The sequence below is a fragment of the Balaenoptera physalus genome, assembly GCF_965194825.1.
Source record: "Balaenoptera physalus genome assembly, chromosome: 2".
Taxonomy (NCBI): Eukaryota; Metazoa; Chordata; class Mammalia; order Artiodactyla; family Balaenopteridae; genus Balaenoptera; species Balaenoptera physalus.
This window is the reverse complement of record NC_138883.1, coordinates 149614035-149626480: the sequence shown is the minus strand read 5'-3', so window position 1 is coordinate 149626480 and position 12446 is coordinate 149614035. Positions and strand designations below refer to the sequence as shown.

The 12446-nt window shown below is 43.3% G+C and overlaps 2 protein-coding genes across 22 annotated transcripts in view; both read right to left on the bottom strand.

Annotated features, from left to right (window-relative positions):
- TM2D3 (TM2 domain containing 3) overlaps positions 1 to 7530 on the bottom strand; it is a 187458-nt gene extending 179928 nt beyond the window's left edge. For 17 of the 19 annotated variants that reach the window (XR_014260302.1, XR_014260303.1, XR_014260304.1 and 14 more), the window contains exons 1-4: positions 7381 to 7530; positions 6895 to 6987; positions 5229 to 5386; positions 67 to 241 (exon numbers count right to left, since the gene is read on the bottom strand). Coding sequence is in view for 11 of the 19 variants with exons in the window: in XM_082448828.1 (XP_082304954.1) it covers positions 67 to 241; positions 5229 to 5386; positions 6895 to 6987; positions 7381 to 7471 (517 nt within the window). In the remaining 8 variants the exon portion in view is untranslated. The remainder of the gene's footprint in view (positions 1 to 66; positions 242 to 5228; positions 5387 to 6894; positions 6988 to 7380) is intronic. The other 2 variants (XM_082448827.1, XM_082448822.1) reach the window with 1 other exon arrangement.
- A 1129-nt stretch (positions 7531 to 8659) lies between these two features.
- TARS3 (threonyl-tRNA synthetase 3) overlaps positions 8660 to 12446 on the bottom strand; it is a 51819-nt gene continuing 48032 nt past the window's right edge. For 2 of the 3 annotated variants that reach the window (XM_082448637.1, XM_082448638.1), the window contains 3 exons: positions 11959 to 12031; positions 11213 to 11327; positions 8660 to 9885 (listed from right to left, as the gene is read on the bottom strand). In XM_082448637.1, coding sequence (XP_082304763.1) covers positions 9737 to 9885; positions 11213 to 11327; positions 11959 to 12031 — 337 coding nt within the window. In that variant the 3' untranslated portion in view covers positions 8660 to 9736. Of the gene's footprint in view, positions 9886 to 11212; positions 11328 to 11958; positions 12032 to 12446 lie in introns of those variants that run through there. The other variant, XR_014260298.1, reaches the window with a different exon arrangement.

The window sequence follows — 12446 nt, the reverse complement described above, 5'->3', positions numbered from 1 at the left end:
TACAGGTCCATAAATAAGCCTAGAGAAAAATATCTTGCTCACAGATTTCCTTAACTGCCAACCTACCGAGGCAGTGGACATGGTCCCGCACGGTGCAGTTGGCGGTGTAGCGCTGCCGCGGGCAGGACACCGCCATGCAGCTGGTGGAGCTGGAGCACTCGTAGTCGGTTTCTGGAAGCTGCCAGCAGAACCTGCAAGTCATGTTGAGGACAAAGCTCTTTCGGGATTTGAAGTCTTGATCCTACGTACCAAAGGACACAGAACTATTCAATCATGATACAGTAGTTTGTTAATAGGTCAATAAAACTACACAGTCATATGGCACCAAGTGTCTAAAATACTTTATGACCTAGGAGGAAGTGGCAGAAAAACAGGTATCAAACCAATATGTACACAATACAAATGTGTATGCTATGATCCTATGATCATAAATATACAACCAAAAATATATACCTAACAAAAAATATCTAGATAAATGCACATCAAAGTAACAAAGGTTATTTCAGAATGATAAGTATTTCATCACTGTTACTTTGGTTAAATTTTTAATAATGCACATGTGTACTTTTATAACACAGAAAAAAGGAAAATGTACTTTATAAAGCCTCGGAGTCACAGAGAGTTCAAAGGGCAGATGAGTCCCTCTGCTCAAGGTCACGGAGCTGCAAGCCCGTGCAGAACGCAGGAGCCCTGTTACTGGAGGAACAGCCTGGCCACCGGGTCTCAACTCTTCCCCAGGAGCCGCCCTGCAGTGGCCCAGGGCCCCAGGGCTGTCACTGCTGTCACACCCCCACGAGCACCCAGCAGGACCGACCCATAGGCAGCCCCAGAAAACCACTCCCAACTTAGAAAGAACTGCATAGAGAGGCTGATGAGCAAGTGTTCACTGTGGGCCCTGAACTTCGAGACCAGAGATATTTTTCATTTCAATTTTAAATGTCCTTATTCTGTTTTCTGCCTATAAGAGCAGTCCATGTTCTTATATGTTGCACATTTGGAAATTACAGAAAAAACCTGTAACCTCTCCAGAGACAAGCACTTTTAACCTTCTTTCATTTTTCCTTCCTATAGTACAGATTTACATACATGGAATTATACTGAAAACATTTTGTATCCACTTGACATTATATTGTAATAAATATTTTTCAAAATCATATTTAAATGGTAACACAATCATCTCTGGAAATATTATATTTATTAACTTTTTTGATTAATGCAAAACTCCTATTATGGACAGTATTTGAAACTGAGTAAGGCACCACGTGATTTAAGCAATATTGTTTTAAATGTCTGCATATTTCTAGTGATGCATCCATAACACGTTTCTTATCAATTGTTTTTTAAAACTAGGTAGTAAGTGTACGTGGTACAAACTCCCGGAGACAACAGGAGAGTGAGGAGGAGGCTGGTGCAGCCCGGCCCTCAGCAGCACTGCCCTCCCCAGCGCCAAGCACCACTCACCCACTCTGGCCTTCCAGGGAGTCTGTTCTATGCGTGGGCACGTTTACGTCAGATACGTTTCTTTTTTTTTTTTTAATTTAATGTTCCCACTGATATTTACTTTTTGCTTAATTCTATAGATATCGATAAATATCCCTAGAGCTGCCTAGTTCTTCTCAATGGCTGCAATGTATTTATTTCACTACACAGTGGACCATAAATTAAACTGTTCTCTTTTGTACATTCGGCTTGTTTCCAATCTTGCCTGTGTGAACAAAGCAGCTAAGAATATCCTTAGGCATATTTATTTGCATACATGTGCAATATGTAATACCTGTAAGATAAATTCCCAAATATGGAATTGCTGGGTCAAAGCTTATGTGCATCTATAAGTTTCAGAGATAAGACAAAGTGCTCACAAGAGGCTGACTAACCTACCTGTCTGCTAACAAGATACAGGAGTGTTTGTCCCTTATACCCTTAAGAACTCAGAGTGTTATCAAACTTTTTGATTGTTTTGCCAATCTGATAGTTTAAAAAACACATTGATTTGTACTTAATCATGAGAAAAATTAAACTTTTTTTCATGCATTGAAAGTCCAATTGTATTTCCTTTCCTATGAACCATCTGTTCATGTCCTGAAACCATTTCTCTACAGGACTGTCATCTTTTTCTCATTGGCTTTTTGGAAGTCTTTATATATTATGGATATTAGTGCATTATTTGTCACGTGTTAGAAATACTTTTTCCTAGTTTGTCATTTATCTTTGGCCTTTATGCTTTTTTGTAGGTCATGCAGAAATCTCTAATTTTTAGCAGTCAAATCTATCAATTCCTTCTTTTATGGCTTCTAAATTTTATTTCATACTTAGAAAAATATTCCCTACTTTGAGATTATAGCAAAACTATCTCATGCTTTCTCTGGTACTTTGTGGTTTCACTTTTTCACATTAAATCTTTGATCTGGAATTTACTTTGGATAAAACAGGATTCCACTTTTTTCCATATAGCTACGCAGGCACCCCAGCATTTACTGAATCCATTTTCACACCACAAAAAAGTATAGATCCCAACAAAAGCTCATCTGTAGTAAAAAGATGTGTTACCTTTCCCTTTGTGAAACAGCTGTCATTAGTAAGGATACAGAACCTATCTGAAGGAATTAAACTTGCTTCAAATACACTAGCAGACTGAGCTCTTCTCCAATGAACAGAAAGCAGCGTTTCTATCAAGCACATTTCCAGCTGAGGTAACTGGCTTGATAGTTCCCATCACAGCTGGAGCAGGAGCTATCTGATATGAAAGGGGTTGCAGGATTTTTGCATTAATTTCTATTTATATACTTAACAGGGCCGTCATAAAACAATTTCTTTGACTAGTGTAATCCAGGTAAGGTTCCCTTGCTCTGAGTCCCTGTGCAGTATGCATTAGAAGGACAAGAAGAGTTTCTTTCTTTCCATTAATATGAAGTTCAGAATAAGGTGCGGGAGGGAGGGAGAGAGCTGAGTGCAGCACAGCGAAAGGATGAGCATTTGCAAGTGCACCTGCGTATGCAGTTGGTCACAGCTTATTTCTTCCTGAAATGCTAACTTATTTAGCGAGACAGGATCCTACAGGTGGTCATTAAACAAACAAGGGAAGAACGCACGGCCTGCCCCAGATCACCTGGCCTCAGCAGTCCTGGGGCCCGTGGCTCCTGACAGCCAATTATTTGACTGCTCTTCATTTTTAAGAAGAAACAGACCACCAGACGCTCCTGAGGCCGCCTTCAAATGCCACACTTGCGGGCTGGGCACCTGCTACTTTACAGGATTCGCGATGACTGGCTAGTCAGGAAGCAGGTGAGGTGAAAGCACCTGGGGAGGAGAAGGGAAGGAACCCATCCAGGGCACACCTCAGCCAAGGGGTGAGGATGCACCAGGGACCAGGACCCAGGAGTTCAGAAACTTCCCTAAGCTTTGTAATTTCTCTACCTTTGTAATTTCTCCTATTCTCTGCTATTTTCCACTAAATGAAACTACTTGTTTTTGGAACACCTAAAGAAGGAAGAAATTGAGAACTGTGCTTCCTTCAGGAACCAGCTGTGAGAGATGAATGTCAAAGACACTGAGGCAAACAAAGGAGGCTAATTCTGGAAAAGCTCTCCTCAGCCATCAGTTTTCTCATTTTTCACAAGGTACCTACTATCTGCCAGACCCATGAAGTACACAATTTCAAAAGCCTTCAAACAGGTTTCGCCATTAGGTAAGTAGGGAGAAAATTCTATGTAAGATACAGCAACAGAGACTAACTGATAATCCAAGGGCAGTCATGAAGATTACCCAGCAACTAGTTCAATTTTCCAGCACACTTTAAAGCGTAACTCTGATATAAGAAAATGACAAATAGTGACAGTTACAAACACTATGTCCAGACACTGAGAACACATAAAATCTCATTTCCCCTTTGGAGTGAAGCCTCCCTCATGCCCTCTCCTGATACTAGACCACAGGAGAAATAGAGAAAGAGCCTGGGGGTGGAAGGAACTTTCTAATCTAGCCCTCTGCAGACCAAGTTCCAAAGAACCGACGGGGAAAGGTATCTTGTTCAAGTAAGTTAGAATCGCTGGGTCAAAGGGAATCTGCAAAAGAGAATATGGTGGGCTTCCCTGGTGGCGCAGTGGTTAAGAATCCGCCTGCCAATGCAGGGGACACGGGTTCGAGCCCTGGTCCGGGAAGATCCCACATGCCGCGGAGCAACTAAGCCCGTGCGCCACAACTACTGAGCCTGCGCCCTAGAGCCCACGAGCCACAACTACTGAAGCCCATGCGCCACAACTACCAAAGCCTGAGCACCTAGAGCCCATGCTCCGCAACAAGAGAAGCCACCGCAAGGAGAAGCCTGCGCACCGCAACAAAGAGTAGCCCCCGCTCGCCACAACTAGAGAAAGCCTGCGTGCAGCAATGAAGACCCAACGCAGCCAAAGATAAATTAATAAATTAATTAAAAGAAAAATCTTACTTCCTACTGCTTCCCTTAAAAAAAAGAAAAAAGACAGAGAGAGAGAATATGGTATGGAATCTGTGTTTTCCTCCTTGACCATCTCCCAGAAAGAGGGCGCCATGGAAACACTTTAGGAAAAGCTGTTCTGGGCCCATCTCCTGATTTAACAAGAGACAGATGACTAAATCACAGAGCTAGTCATGGCAGGTCCAAGAGTAAAACACTGCCTCACTATTCATTTCGACTCTCTATCTCACCCACATGCTGGGACTACAATGAAGTTTGCAGTAATTTCCCTGGTCCAACGGTTCAAAAATGCAGATACGTGAGTCTCCCTGCCCTCGTCACACTCAACAGGTGTGGGGCTGCCTCCAGGAGTCTGTGGCTCTGAAGCAGGTATCCTGAGAGCACGCTAAGGAACACCGGCTGTGGAAGCCTTTGTAGGCTCCTTCCTGGCTGTCAACATATCAGAGATGGGCTGCAGGTGTGACCACTGTAACAGGGTCATTTCTAATGGGCAACAGTTGGTGCGCTTGAGCCTTTTCTATTTCCTACTTTTTGTAAGAAGTCTGACAATTGCTTCAATTTATCCTTATGTCAAAAAAATTGCTATCTGAACCCTTGTAAACAAACTTTACTTGGAGATGGAAGTTTCCATCTTCTGATAAAGTTGACTTTATTCCTCAAATCTTACTTTTAAAATGCAGAGCACTTTCTGAATTTCCTCCATAGCCAAGTCTAAACTCTACTTATAACTCGAGCTTTACGATGAGTTTATTAAGAATAAGTAAGCTGCAGTACTTACAACACAGGTAACAGAAGGTTTGACTGTGCAGTCAAAAGTGACAGGCTTCCCATAGACACAGGAGAAATTGGTCTTGCACTCTATACAGTCTGCGGGAAGTCTGCTACACAAACCATTGCTCGGACACTTCATCATATAAGGTGGGATATCGGTGCTTTCTGTGAGAGGTGAGAGAGAAGCTTATTCTCTTGGAATACTGATTACAATAACAGAGGAAAGCAATTTTCTAAGCTTAAGGAACACAATCATGAGCATAACATATATACAGTGCTAGAAATAAATTAGGACGTCAAAAAGTCTATCATGTTACAAGATGAAAAAAACGAAGGCTTACAGATGATAAAGTTCATTCAAGATCACAGAGGGAGGGCAAAACTGGAACCAGAACCCAAATCTCTCAGTTTCCAATCCAATGTTCTTTTCACTTGAATTCACGAATTTGTAAGTGAAGCCCCTAACCCTCTAAGTGAATCAATCGGTACAAGGTACCAACCCTAGAAAAACGTCTTGTCATTATTCCACTTTGGTACTTCAACAAGCCACCATCTGCAAGTAACATTTACAATTTTACAATACCAAAGTTCAAAATAGTTCTTTATATTAGTAACTTATTCAGTGGGTTGCATTAAGTTTCTCCAGCCAGCCTAGCTGGGAGTATAATATATTACCATCACTTAAGAGAGGATCAAAATTGCAACCAGTATTCTCAGGAAGAGAAGCTTTCAAAAACGTCCAAGAGAGTAAAAAATTCTTGTGCTTTCTCTTTAAAATAATCTATGTTTTAAACTCAAGTATGCTGCTGTCTTCTAGTAGTCTTTTATAGAATCAGTAAAATACGTCTGCCAGTTTTAATTCACTGAAGTAATGGAACTCTAAAGGGATGAAACTACAGAGACCAAAGTTTCATTTAGCAAAACACACTAATACTCATTTAAAACTGGTGCTACTTAAAGTCACTATGAAGTGGGCAATTCTACAAAATTCCTACAAAAGGGTATACTTACAAAGGGGTATAATTCCTATTATACCCTTTTGTAATAGGAACAAAAGAAAAGAAAATTTTCTTTTCTTTTGTTCCTATTACTACCGCGGCTGGAGGATGGGCACTTAGAATCACAAAGCCAAGAGTTTTACAGGGCCAGGGCAACCCCACCACCTTAAAAAGATGAGAAAACCGAAACCCAAAAAGGTGAATAATTTGCTCCAGCTCCCAGCAGCACCACCAGAGATAGATGCCAAGTCTGTACCATTCCCTCTGCAATCCCTCCATTTCACAGAGCCTTGGGGGAGACTTTAATAATATCCAACATCAGGAACAGGGTTCCAAAAGCACAAGAAATTTTCTGAAAGGAAAGAAGCATTGGTTGAAGGTTATCTTGATGGATGAAGCGGAAAAAAAAAAACCTTTGAAATAAAGAGATGGAAATGGGGAGCCTGGGACTGGAAGAAGATGAGACAGGAATGTCAAAAGGTACTGAAATAACAAGATTGTCTACAGAAAAGGTCTGTATCTGCCTTTAATTCACATAATCTAAAATGCAATCAATAAAATGTTCAAAACATGTAAAGTGATTTCATATTCTACAAGAAATTTTATCCAAAAAGGAAAGGAAGAGACCACTAGATACAAACATACACGTTTACTAGAAGAGAAAACGTCTAGTACCTGCTGCCCTGGGCACTACTGTGAACGTACGTGTGGGGCCCGGATCCTTGTCGGACTGAGCCAGCGGCTGCGAAGGCTCTACACTGAAGGACCCTATGATTAGAGAAACGAAGACCTCAGGCTGTGTGGGTATCGCGCCAGGCCCACAGCTGCTCGGGCAAACATCTCGGCCTGACCGCCGGGAAACTGAACATGAAACCCAACGGGGTCGACACTAATTTAGGTCTGCGGGCAACTGGAGACGACGCGCGGTGCCGAGACCCAGCTCCGCGTCCCCGGCCGAGCCCACAGGCCCACGGTTCGAGGCTCGCGGCTCCGGCTCCCTGAGCCGAGGGGCGGCGGCAGGACGCGCCGGACTCGGCTGTAGCGACCCGCGCCCTCCGCCCGCACTCAGCCTCCGCCCACGGACCCAGGCCGACGGTCCCCGCGGTCCTGGGTTCCCCACCCCTCAGCCCGGCCCGGCGCACACCCCTGCCCCCAACTCACCGCCGCCCGAGAGGATGTAGAACTGCGAGAGGAACAGCAGCACGCGACACAGGCGGCGCAGGCCCCGCAGCAGAACCCCTGCAGCCGCCATCTTGCCGGCGGGAGCACTTCCGGGCCGCGGGGGACGCCGGGCCGAGCGGGGAGAGGCGGGTCCGGGTGGGTCCACGGCGCAGGCGCGGCCCCTCCTCCCGAGTTCCCCGCGCCCCGCCACCTAGGGCTGCCAGGTGTCAGACGGCTGCCAGGTGCCAGATCACTGCCAGCGCCTGGGACGAGGCGTTCCCCTCTCCCCCGGCGGCTGGAGACACGGGAAGGTCACCTGGGCCCCGAAAGTCACACCTGAGGGATCGAGAGCAGAGGCGGGCAAATGTGGAAAGTTGGCCGCTGTTTACCTGTGGCCGGATCTGTACGTTTAGAGATAAAAACTGCTGCTGTGCGCTTGGTACCGTGCGGAGGTTGGACGACGTTACGTTTTTTTTCAGACTAAAAAGGCTCTTTACAGATGAGGAAACTGGCCCAGACTGCTCGGTAAGGACCCCAGGTGTGCCAGGTGGCCTCCAAGGACCCACTCCCCGCGACCCCAGGGCCCGGGCAGCGTCCCGCGAGCATCTCTCCAGGCCCGCCCTGCCCGGATGTCTAACCAGTCCTCATAGACGCTCCTCGAAGGCGGGGAGAGTCCGGACTGAAGTGCGGCCGCGGGTCTCAGGCCCCCAGACCCCCCTGGAGGAGGCCCGCCCCGGGAGGGAGCTGCTCCCAGGCCGCGGCTCCCTGCGGCCGGCACAGCGATCCGCACCTGTTCCCACCGCAGCAACCTTCGTGCTGGGCTGCGCACGGGCTTCCCTCTCCCCGCCCACCCGCCACAAGGTTGTCTGGGGTGGGGATGGGGAGTCTTCTGACGCCCCCTGCCTCACTAGCACGTTTGGTGAATTCAAGGAATGTATCGAATAGTGCTTGGCCTCAATTAAAGTTAGCTTAAACAGGTACATCACACAATCTGCACCTTCTAGCATCACACAGGCCTGACCCTTGAACAACTTCGGGGTGAGGGCTGCAGTGTAACTTAGAGCGGGCCCTCCTCATTCGGTTCTTCCCTATCGGTGACTCCACCTCCTTAGATTCCACCAACTGCGGGTAGGATTGTGTATACTCTAGCATTTGCTATTGAAAGAAACCCACGGGTAAGTGGACCCGTGCAGTTCAATCCCCTGTTGTTCACGGTCAGCTCTACTGTTTTGTCTTCCAACTCTTCAGGAAGCTAAATGATAAGTGTGTACAGAAGAGAGAGCAGGTCTTAAATTTATTTTGAACTCCACAGCACATAACCAAATAAACACAAAAAATACTGCTTGATTGGTAGCTAAATTCACTACTGACATAAAGCCATTTTAATTCAGTTCTGAGCAGTAAGGTATTCCTCTCAGTTAAAATCAGAAATCCACTCGCGTCTGTAAATCAGTGGAATGTCATCCCATCAGACGAGTAATTTAACTCTAGGGGAGCAAATTATTATGGTATAAACCTATAGGTGAAACCCTGGAAGCACTACGTAACACATATTATTTGAGAGTTTATTTTTTCTAAAGATAAATAAGGTTCAATTGTCATTTAGAAGCATTAAAATGGCAACTCTTATCCTATAGTGGAAACTACAGAAGATTGCACAATACTGAATTTCTTTGAGTTCAGAATCCTTTGTTAATAATCCAATATTTAGTACTAGTTTCTTCTTTTGTGATTGTTGGTTAGTTAAAACAAATTGATTCCAATTTTGAAAATAAAGTTTCAGGACCTCCCTGGTGGTCCAGAGGTTAAGACTCCACATTTCCACTTCAGGGGGCATGGTTTCGATCCCTGGTCAAGGAAGTTCCACATGCTGTGGGGTGTGGCCAAAAATAAGAAAAATAAAGTTTCAGTGTGAACTTTAGTAAAACTTCAGTTAAAAAATACCTGAGACATAATGTTATTAGAAAATAAGATTTCCCCCCATATTCAAAAAGCTTTGTAGACTTTTATTTGAAACTTATCTTTTGAAAATCACAATTCTTAACAATAACATCTCATAATGCTCATTTCCTAGTATTTCCCTCTTTGATGAACGACATTTTCCCATTTAAGTCTCTCAAGATATTTGGGAAATTTAAAATTTCCCACACTTGTCCTCTCATTGTCCGCAGACACATTAGTGAATCAGATTTTGTGCATATCAGCCACTCATTCCCCGTCTCACTTCTCACTGTGCCCATCAGTGGACTGGACAGTGGGTCCCAAGTTCTCAGAAGAAGTACGAATGGTAACTAAGGAAAATGCATGTTCAGGGTTCAGAACAAGGTTACACAGATGTGAGCACAAGCAAAGGACTTCAGAATTCTTCCTCAGCATTCAGGGTACGTGATTTCTTGAGATTCTTCAATTTATCAATGGCAGAAGTTACTGAAATCTCTCCATGAATTTTGTTGTCTCTTGTTCGAACATTTACGGCATTATTTGTCTTTTCCTTTTCTCCAACCACTGTAGAAAACAAAGGGAAATAAATATATTTTCAATCAACAATTTACTAAATATTAAGTCAGCAGTCATATGGCATGTGTCTTATTAAGTTTTCTTCTTAGTACTAATCACCAAATATCAATCTAATGTCCATTTGGTCATCCTCTAAGAGTAAATTTCTTGAGACAAGGAATGACTTCTAATCCCATCTCCCTATCATCCATTTTCGAGAACACCCGTGGTGGTCGTGGGGTACAGGTGGGAGGAGGGAGCTCCTAAAGACCCCCTGACTCCACCTGGCACACTGGATGAATCAAGAGGCGGGCACCAGACACGTGCCCAACCAGCCAACAGAATTTTCTAGTATATATGTAAAAGGTCTGTTCTCGCTAGTGGCCCATACTGTGATATGATGCAGAATTCTGCTGCCATGTTTCTTGCTGTCTGGAAAGAACATACTGGCCAGCAAGGAAGGGGGATAAAGTAGATCAAGAGAAGCATAAAGAAGCAGATCAAAACAGGGAACAGAAATGGGGAGAAATGGTCCTGGTAAGGGTTGAGTTCCCCTTCCAGTTACTTTTCTAATGATTTGGCTACTTAATTCTACCTTCCATGGCACGAGATACTCTAACTCCCTTCCAATACATTCCATCGTGTCTAAGCTAATTTGAAATTTCTATCACCACAAGAAGGCTGACTGAAGCATCACAGTACCTACTACAAACATTTTTGAAGACAAACTGCTCATAGGACAGCCCTGTGCATACTTATTTTGCCTTCTACAGAAACTTTCAACTTATAGGAGATAACCATATCATGCCTGCAGGCATATAAATAAGTTTCCCTTGATTTTGAATCATTTTTACGTCAAAATTTTAGATTCTGCATCTAATTACTCATGTTCCTCAAGGACGTTTTATTTTTTCACTTAATTCTTTTGTTTTGATCATCTTAAATTTAGAACATTTCCTAGTCATTAGTTTCATCCTAAAGATTTATAATAAACCAGAAAAGTAAAGGAGATTATTTCAGTCCTATCACGTGACTGAAACATACGGAGTATAATTCTACTATAAGATCATTTTCCACTGTCGGTTTGAGTTATTAATTCTTCCTAGTAATACTACACCACAGGATCCATGTGAAACTTCATAACTCTTCTTTTCTGGTAAATAACAAAAAGTATCTAGCCAGGAACACCACAGACTCTTCTTTGTGTATAAGTATTCAACAGCTATTTGTCATAATCAAGCAGTTATACCATACTCTTTATTTTGTTTTTTGGGTTTTTTTGGAATTAAAGTGAAAAAACAAGCATTTGGGAAAAATATATACAAATTTAGATTACCCAAAATAAAATTATACTGATCCAGCTGTGCATTTCGTATTTTCTTATTTAGTGTACAACTATGATCTAAGTCAACATCAGCCATGAATCCTTCTTCAAAAAATTCAGTGGATACCTATAAGAGAATGAGACACTTTCATTAATACATTGTGTATGGTAATGCAGTGGCCAGCCTCCAAGATGACCCCCAGGGTCCCACCCCCCCGGTATTCACACCCTTGTGTGTCCCCTCCACCTTGTACCAGGTTGGTCTGTGTGACCACAGTGGAGGGAGAGTGATGGCACCCCACTTCTGAGATGAGGTTAAAGGGCTGTCACTCCCCCTGCCTCAACCTCTGAGAAGCCTCACCAGGCACCCGAGCCAGAGTCCCCAGCCAAGCTGTCCCAGATTCTGACTCGCAGAAACTGAGATAATAAATGCTTGTTGTTCTAAGCTGCCAAGTTTTGGGCTAATTTGTTACACAGCAACAGATAATATAAGTATTCTTCCTAATACAGCCATGAGGAAAAGAAGAACTATGAGATGTTTTAAAACACCAATTTCTCAAAAACATTAAGAAATAAAATAGTTCTGATACAGCTACATAGACACGACTCAGGTGTTACTGAAAACATTTACTGAAAACATGGGGTGGTAAATTAATGTATTAGTTATGCAATATTTTAAGGTGTGAATAACATTCCAAGTCAATGACATTCATAGACCACATGCCAAGATTATGTACTTTAAATGTCTCTAATTTTACCTGAAGTGCATATTTTTCACAAGTTGGCTCCACAGGGATGACCATTACCTGACGAGGAGACAGCCAGAAAGGCCTGAAAAATATAATACGTATTTTTAAAATGACCATTTATTACAAGATTAAAAAATAACCAAAGACTCTTTTTTTCTTTTTAAGTAAGACTTCACAAGAGAGCAGGTTCAGCAGAGGGGTGTGGAAGTAAAGCAAACTATATTAAAAGGCAATAGAGGAGACAAAAGGGGAAACTGGGCATTTTGATTGGAAAGGGAGGGAAAACAGGTTGGCAGCTAGATAAAAGGGCTAAACATCACTGACCATACGACCCAGCAACCACTCTCCTGGGTATTTATCCCAGAGAAATGGAAACATGTTCACACAAAAACCTGCACGCTAACATTTATAGCAGCTTTACGTATAATAGCCCCAAACTGGAAATATCCGAAATGCCCTTCAGCGAGTGAATGCTCAAACTGTGCATCACACTACAG